The sequence below is a fragment of the Anneissia japonica genome, unplaced genomic scaffold (assembly GCF_011630105.1).
Source record: "Anneissia japonica isolate Jap-2015-1 unplaced genomic scaffold, ASM1163010v1 scaffold4446_len648930_cov198, whole genome shotgun sequence".
NCBI classification, from domain to species: Eukaryota; Metazoa; Echinodermata; class Crinoidea; order Comatulida; family Comatulidae; genus Anneissia; species Anneissia japonica.
Window position 1 is genome coordinate 584,571 of NW_022683639.1, and position 9,209 is coordinate 593,779.

The window sequence follows — 9,209 nt, forward strand, 5'->3', positions numbered from 1 at the left end:
CCACTAGCTCAGTACTGTACAGTACCAGTACCCGCTACTTTGGGGGTCGGATTCATAGCCACTAAGCCCAACCTCGATGGTTTAATAATTGTAAAAAGCGTATAGAGGTACATTAGGTTATGTGCTATATAAATTTACAAGTATTATTATTATTATCATCATTATCATCATTATTTCATTTCATTTCACAATCCACTTTATAGCAATCGTATAGCCTGTCTCTTATACACATCTAGATGTGTATAAGAGACAGGTATATAGAGCATAGACCCTAGACCCTTAAGGGTAGGGGCATCAAAGGGGCCCCTAAGGGTCGGTGGCCTGCAGATTTTCGCAATTACTCCATGCTGAGCATGGATAGCTGTTCTATAGTTGGGTACTACATTCCGGCTAAAAAAACTCTGTCTTTAGGTCTCCGCCTTTTGGCCTTTTTACATCCTGATATATTCGTCGGGGAGATAGCGTTGTGTTCGTTGTCAATCAATAGAAAATTCAAAATTAGTAAACGGTAAAATAATCGGGCTTTCCTTTCGCCCTCTGTTGGATCCGTCACTGAACTATGTATGTACGCTTGACAATGGTTGCTAAACAAAACATATGTTAAAAAAAAAATACTCTTCAAAGTTTCTTGTTTAATAGTATTGACGAAATTCAGATCAGGATCTGAAGATTCAAAGAAAGAAAGACAATATGGACAAGATCCGAAAAAAAAGAGAGATTTTTATTAGTTTCTGGCCATCATTCTCTATAGGAGAGCAACATATTAATATTAAGACTACGCAGTCGCTAATAACTGCTGGCGATAGAGTGTATTATTTTATGTAAACCAAGCTTAAAACTGGTTGTAACTACTTTAGTGTACTGCGTTAGAATAATCATATATTGGTGTCTGTATAATTTAAGCAGCTGCTCTCCCTATGAAAATACAGTCATAGCAAGACGTTATCCGCTTATCACCCATTGAGGCACGTTCAAACTTTGGTAAGGATATTATGAGTAATTAAAAAGAAAAAGTAATAATAAAAAGTACTGTCTTACTGTCAATAATGTAAGTACTAGAAAAACATAAAAGTTCAACTAAAAAAATTTAATAAAAAAATGTTAGGTCAATGATATTATCAAAATGCCAAATAGTTTGTTTTAGTAATTCACTTTGAAGGTATTCAATATGTTTCTTCTTCACGTCAGTTGATTAACATGATATTGCTAACTTATTTTAATTCTGATGTTTATTGTAAATAAAATGCTAAATAATTGGAAAATGAAAGTGGGATCTTCCCACACGAAAGATAAAAAAAAAAAACTTTTACACTTTGGAGGTGTCTTTAATGCGGGTTCTCTTGTGCCAAGTAGATACCGTATCCAAGGAACAATCCTAATTAATGAATATTTCTTTAAAATCATAAATGTAAGTCTTCAAAATATTGTTTTCTTTTGTTAAATTAGATGGAATTTGTTTTGACTTCGATGATGGATGGAGTGGGTGGAATCCTTATCCAGTTTCGAGTTCTAGTTATCAATCGTTTAAGCGGTCTTCCAGGAAAATCATTGGAGATGATACAAATCGTTACTCTGCATCAGGTATGTGATATCCTATGTAGCGCCCTCTGTTGAGCGCAGTTGCTACTACCACACACTGACGGCGGAGCAGTATTAAAATGATCAGTTGAGTTCTAACCATGGACCTATTAATAAGTAGGTCCGTTATCTAACTATAGCCTCTGTGTAGCATTTAATATTACACACGGGAAAGGTTTAAGGTGTAGAGATTCTTGGTATTATTTCAATGAATAAATTTATAATCAAATAAACCATTATCGATAGAGTTGCGTCAGGAACTTCATAGGAGTGATGTTCTGTCCTACCTGACGTGTTATATTGTCCGAATACTCAGTTGTTACCATAGAGATATAATAAGAATACTAGAGCGCTAACAGTGATTCAAGTAGAAATCGAACACACGACCTCCAGATAGCTAGGCTGGTATCATAACCACTAGCTCAGTACTGTACAGTACCAGTACCCGCTACTTTGGGGGTCGGATTCATAGCCACTAAGCCCAACCTCGATGGTTTAATAATTGTAAAAAGCGTATAGAGGTACATTAGGTTATGTGCTATATAAATTTACAAGTATTATTATTATTATCATCATTATCATCATTATTTCATTTCATTTCACAATCCACTTTATAGCAATCGTATAGCAGGTTGGATAATAAAAACATATTCTAATAGTGATGGCACAAAAACCAACAAGAAAAATTTATATAAACGTTCATAAAGTGAAAAATCTTTAAAAACATATGATTTTAGAAAATTTTATGATTTATATTTAAATGAAGATATACAGCAAATTTAATTATTCAAACACTTAGTATAATTTACAATAACAACAAAATTGATACAATTTAAATACCAACAATTCATTAAATCAATTATTATTATTAACAATATTATTTAAAAATTATCTGTTATCAATAATTATTATTTACAATATAATAATAATAATAAATCAGTATAGTATTAATTTTAAATACAGTATATAGTATTCATTAAATTAATCGAGTATTATTATAGGCATAATAGCCTTTTTTATTTTATTCATTTAATTCGAAATATCAAAATTTATTATTATAATAATATAATCATACTATTGATTATACTTTATTTCTATTATTAGATTGATACAACAATGCTTTATTAGATTGGTACACCAATGATATATCAGTAAAGTAACACATAAAGAAACGTGTCCTTTTTTTTTTAATTATCAGAGTATTATTCCTATATTGAATCGTCTTCGGGTAACTCACAACGGTATGGATATTTGGAAAGTGCCGAAATACCATCTACTTGGAGTGATGGTTGCATTGAATTCTACTACTACATGACTGGAGGGGCATATCAACATTTATATGTCCAGCATTATATCGGCTCTACTGGAAAGACCCTGATGGCATTGTACTACTGCTTAGGCACCGGGTGGCAGTATGGTCGTTTACAATTCATCAGCGGCAGTTCTTCAAACAAAATAAGGTTTGAGGGGTACGTTGACCATGGAAGCACAGGAAATAAAACAATTCTAGCGATTGATGACGTGTACATCAGTGAAGGGAAATGTCCGCCCATCACAGGTGAGATCTTAATAGGCGTGTAAACTCAGTAATAATTATTTGTGTCTATTGTCATTTTCATTATTATCATTATAATCATTTGTAATAATTATTGTATGATTATTATATTATTACTACTAATGATTTTATTATTGTTACATTTTATAAATTATTATTATTATTATTATTTTATTATTATTTCATTAGTATTATACCATATCCACTATCAAGTCAAGTACAATTTATTGCAATTCATTGGAATTAAATATGTGACGCTTATGTTACAACAAAAGACAAACATTTTTTTAATTTATTCAAATATAACAGATACTTTTCCATTTACAAAAATAAACTTATTGTTTAGAATATAATTATAATGTCAATAGTTTTTGTTTGTATTCCTGACAACGGTTGTTAAGCCAAAACGTTTGCTCAATCTATTTAAACTGATACTGTATAAATGATACCATATCTTTGAAGTTTCTTGTTGTTTTCTTTTTTTTTGCCAAAATTTTCCAAATTTAAGGATATGGCGTAGCTTATACAAAGTTAATTTCTTAACTTGCACATAATCTGTATGTTAGCAAAATAAGACATTTGATTTAGTCTGGTGGTAACCATCTCGTGTGCGCTCAACTATCATTACCTTTACGTGTATTTATTCCATCAAGCTGCTTGTCCCTCAACGATACAGTTATAGCAAATTATCTTTCAGAATATACACTAGTTGGTCATGCACAATTTAAACTAGGCAGTGCTGTACATCGCAGCCTCCAGATTTACTACCCAATTCATGATATCTAATTCATCACCGACCCCACAAAGAGACACAAACTTAAAAATGTTGATTATGTACATCGAACTCTATCTTTTTACATAATTGTTAAGAGTGCAACTACATTATTCTGTTGGACTAAATGGATTTTTCGTTTTCATGAGCAGACAAAAACTTTCAGTGGAATAACAGAAGACGTGCGTGCGGCGTTGCAATCGCTGTGATTGTCTAGTAAATGCCTGACTTTGATGGGGCTAGACGTAAAGATTAGATTCCCTAACTTTCCTAAGCATAACGGTACCATTCCAAGTTTAACTTGGAATAGGCCTATACACATGCATCAAGTGTGGAATTATTTACAGTCTAAGCAGGATGAACCTAGTTTGTAGGCATATATCATCCTTGACTACAATGGTAAAACAGGCAAAATACAGTTTGTTTCTGCTAACGGAGCGCGTAAAATGAGATTTTCGCTATTGAAAAATTATCCTCATTATACAATATTATCTGCCAAAAACCAAAATAAACAAACGAAAACGTAACAAACCGTGAATACATATAAAGGAATAATAAAATCAATAAATACAAGAATTAAAATTATATAAAGTATATATGAATTCACCAAACAAATAACAAAAAGAGCTACCTTACTTACAGAAATATACTCACTCAATTGATTAGAATATCATATAAACAGCATTATTCAATTCAATTCCATTCAGCTTTTATTTCAGAATCACAAATCCATAAAAAACAATAAAATAACGAAAGACAAAAAGAAATACCAGATACAAAAACCCGCATACCCCACTCTAACCAACTGTGCATTACAGGAGTAGGAACGTTACTCCATCCACTAGCGTCCTAAATACCGGCATATCCCATCCTAACCGAACAATGCATTAACGGGGTAGGGACGTTACTCCTCTAATTTCCTAATGACCCGCATACCCCACCTTAACCGAACAATGCATTTACTGGGGTAGAGGTGTTACTCCACTAAAGTCGTAATGACCCGCATACCCCACCCTAACTGAACTATGCATTACCAGGTTAGGGCGTTACACCACTAAAGTCCTAATGACCCGCATACCCCACCCTAACTGAACTATGCATCAACAGGGTAGGGACTCCACTGAGGTACCCTATGGACCGGTATACCCCAAGGATATTCAATAAAGTTGAACCGTTAAACATATAGGAGGTTTCTCCACCTGTCATACATCTTAGAATCCAAGAGCATCAGTTTACATACAAATCACTAGAGTACTGCTACTGGTCAGCATTCATTGCATGAAGCTATATACTGATTTTCGCATATACTTTTTAAAAGATGGCACAGCATGTTTAACAAACATCATGCTAGCACAAGAGTGCCTAGGAAGCTTAAGAATTCTACGTAATGCATTGTTATATCATACATTGAGATGTCTAATATTTATCTGCCGGTAATCGCACCAAAAGGTAGCGCAATACATATTGATGCAATATGAACGAAAAAGGCAACACTTAACATATACAGAACATTTTAGGGATTTACGATTTAGAGAGTTACTCCTAATACATAAAGACCTGTACTGCTTTTTAATATCTGCCTCATCACTTCTATTTGAGGTGAGAATGATAAATTCCGCTTTCAACATGCACAAGCTCATTGCCAAAGAGTTTAGTTTATCGAATTGCCTTCTAATTTACATGTGGGTGGACAGTCGCATACAGCATGGAGGAAAAAGAAGGCTTCCTATCATTAAATATAGTATCGTAGTCATTAGCAAATGCTTCACAAGCAAAAACTAGTTGCTGGAGTCCAGCAAACGAGAGAGCAAGCAAAACAAGAACATAACACAGGTCATAACTGAGGTGATTAATTTAAACATTTCCACTAATACTATACTAACAAATTTAAACAATATTAAAAGAACCTGGCAAACAATTAACAACATACCGGTATTCGGTAAAAAAACGTATCTTTAAACATAGGACTATGTAAACGATATTTAAAACTTTGATATCTTGATTGTGAAATGTACGGGTTTTTTTGAGTAGTCGACTTCAAACTGTGACGCATCACCACGGCTACTGCTGGCCCTCCATTTCCGAGACGTTGTACCGTATTTATTCGAAAACTTCTCACTTTGTATAAACGTCACCCCCATTTGGAATAAATGTCTCCCTCAAGTAAACGCACTGGGAGTTCATCTTTTCCTCGAGTAAAATGACCGTGAACTATGTTAATGGAAATTACATAGTATCAACACAGTCTAGTATATTCTACTCTAGTAAAATTATATATTTTTTAACCTAGTTGGGATCAATGACTTTATGAACATGCAATAACACATTTGATGATAGGCTAACTGTAATTATGTGTTGTAGTTCCAGATTTACAGTGAAATTAAGGGGCGTTTATTTGAGTACATACCTAGCCTTTTAATTTTTACACACAAAAAATCCCTAAACGCCTTGATAATAATAATAATAATAATAATGCCTCTCTCGAATAAACACCCCCTCAAAAAACCTTCTCAACAATGCGCCCCGGGGCGTTTATTCGAATAAATACGGTTTATATAACTTTACTTTATTAGATATTGTAACGTAGATTTGAGCCTATTGGGTCTATTATCAAATCGATACTCACCACACACAGTGCAGCTGGTGCTGCGTTAAGTTAATACACAAACTTAAAGACATGCTTCTTCAACTCAGTTCAACTAGAAATACGTACGAGTCTCTATAGTATTATAAAGTCCATAAAATAGACCTTCCGTCTCTCCCTCTCTTGGAGCATCCCGAGTAAAGAAAAAAACGCCCAGCCCATCATTTGAGAGCAACAGTAACGCTGGCAGCAAAGAGAGGAGAAGGGACGGACCTATTCATTCTTGATGATGACATAATTAATGTCGAAATATTGAATCCCAACACGATGGCGTGTATTTCAATACTTGGAGTATGTATTATACTTTCTTATCTGAGATTAATCAGTGGCCCTTTCGGCTGTTCAGACTAGCTCTGTATAAGGACACTATCAGCCAATCCGACTGACGGACCAATCAAAATGGTTTTCAGGGCTATTCTACTAATTAAACCTATTGCTCCACCCCCGCCCCATAGGACTGTTACAACGCAGGGGGAAATTTCGTTACAATATATACGACACAATACTAAGAATTAACAAATTTTGATTAAACACATGTGTACTATAAAGTAAGTTATCAATCAAAATATTGCTTTCTTTGGTCACATTAGATGGTACTTGTTTTGGTTATCAAACATTGAAGTCGTCTTCTGAAAACCTCGTTGAAAATGATACAAATACTTACTCTGCATCAGGTAGGATATACTTTTTACCTTGGACATTTACGATGTCAATCAAATATCATCTTTTCTCAACTGTGTCGTTGTTACTATCCAGTCGTAACGTTACCAGTTTGATGATGTATGCTGCGGTATTGCTCGTTGACCCGCGTGAACAGTGGTGGTGTCAGCGGAAAGAGTGGGGGTGGCTATAGCCTACCCACCTCCGGTCGGGGAAAGGTGTGGATTTGGTCGGGAACAGATTAAAATATTTTATTCCCTACAGTATACATTTAACAATATTATATAATGCTTTAGCTTTACCACATAAATTATGCAATCACAGCATGGGAGCGAGTAATTTATCCCCCGTAGATACACCACTGTTGCATCATACACGTGGTTTATTCTACCAACACAATTCACTTAATGTCTACGATATATATGATAAACAACTCGCGATATTCAAGTTTAAGTATGAAAACAATTGAATCAGCTTCCAATTGCATTTGATAAACTTTTTCTCAAAATGGAGGATATACATAACTATGAAACAAGAAATAATTGTAATTACCAGATACCTATGAAAAGAATAAATGTACGACAAAAGGGTGTAGCTTACAGGGGCTGCAAAATTTGGAATAGTTAATATCTGATCATATAAAACACTGCAACTTAATTGATGAATTCAAGATAAAAGTCCACACTCACCTACTTAATCACTATGTTCAGTATTATTATGTAAAAATAAGAATAATTTTGACTTTATTTAGGACCACTATTACCATTATCATCATTGTCATTATTATCTGATATCTTACTTATTTTATGTAATAAAGAATGGTATTATATTGTTATTATTATTAGGGTTATAATGAATTATGATTTTGTTTTCTATTTATTGTTATTTATTGTATCAATATAAGTCATGTCTTAATGCTCTGCTTATTTTATGACCTTTTATATGCAAACCATCATTATTATGTTATGTATCTATCAATTAAGTTTAAGTCTACTATACAATGATATATCAAATAACTTTATGGCATGGAATAAATGCTACGAAAATACTACTGAAATATTACTTAAAAGAAATAGGTAAGTACAAATTGGTTGGTCTTTTTTTTCCTATGTTTTATAATTAGTTATCCTGAGTTTAATTCATAGTAAATGTTTTGGTTTTTTTTTGTTCAAATTTGTACAACGTTATTTTAGTCAAATTTCCTCCATAGAAATCTATTGAATTTTGTTATCTAATATTCTAGAATGTGTAAGCTCCAGGGTACTCGCCTACGGCCCCAACCTTAGTTGTTTCAATCAAAGCGTACTGTATCCTTCTTTAAAAATATGGAATCTCCGCAACTGACTACATTTATTTAAGCTTATTGATTGATACCTATTAAAAAAAATAATAAATTTGACCAGTATTCGTAGCTTTCGGGGACTTCACCACCTTGACCACCACAGGGAGTCCCATGTGGCCCTCAGCCAAACGGCCAGATTTACTAATTTAGCCCCCTTCCTCCTGTCGGGGTCTTCAGCCCCTCTGCCATGCAGTCCTGGCGCTGTCATTGCGCCTGATATTTTTATGAAGGTACATTGCAAATTACCATTGGGCGTGTTTACGACGGGGGTCACGTGATCAAGATAATCTCGCAGGGCAAGTGTGTGCGAGCAAGATCTTGCTATGCGATGTTTTGAATGAGATCGCACATGTAAATTAATTAAAACAAATTATATTATAGATCTTTGATAGTTTTTCAATTGAACAGTGGTTACGTATAGTGGTCAATGAAATCAGATCCCAAGCAGTGGCAAAACGAAGTGACCCAGGGCCCCTGGATGAGACGTTTTGGACCGTAACTACCGTTGGGGGCTGGGTCCAGGCAGAGAGCCCAGAAATATCAAGGGTGCATTTTGTTGATACAATTTGACATGTTCTGCTTCTTAAAATGCCCCACTCAGTGGCGTAGAAAAATATTTTTCATTGGGGGGGATGATTGGCGTGTTAGCCAGTGTCGT

General features: G+C 34.2%; 1 protein-coding gene across 1 annotated transcript in view; it reads left to right on the forward strand.

Moving 5' to 3' along the window:
- The window catches only part of LOC117100687 (MAM and LDL-receptor class A domain-containing protein 2-like), a 25,563-nt gene that overhangs the window by 5,867 nt on the left and 10,487 nt on the right, over positions 1-9,209 (forward strand). Inside the window, exons 3-5 of the mRNA XM_033240474.1 lie at positions 1,447-1,581; positions 2,777-3,136; positions 7,140-7,223. Of these exons, the coding sequence (XP_033096365.1) occupies positions 1,447-1,581; positions 2,777-3,136; positions 7,140-7,223 (579 nt within the window). The remainder of the gene's footprint in view (positions 1-1,446; positions 1,582-2,776; positions 3,137-7,139; positions 7,224-9,209) is intronic.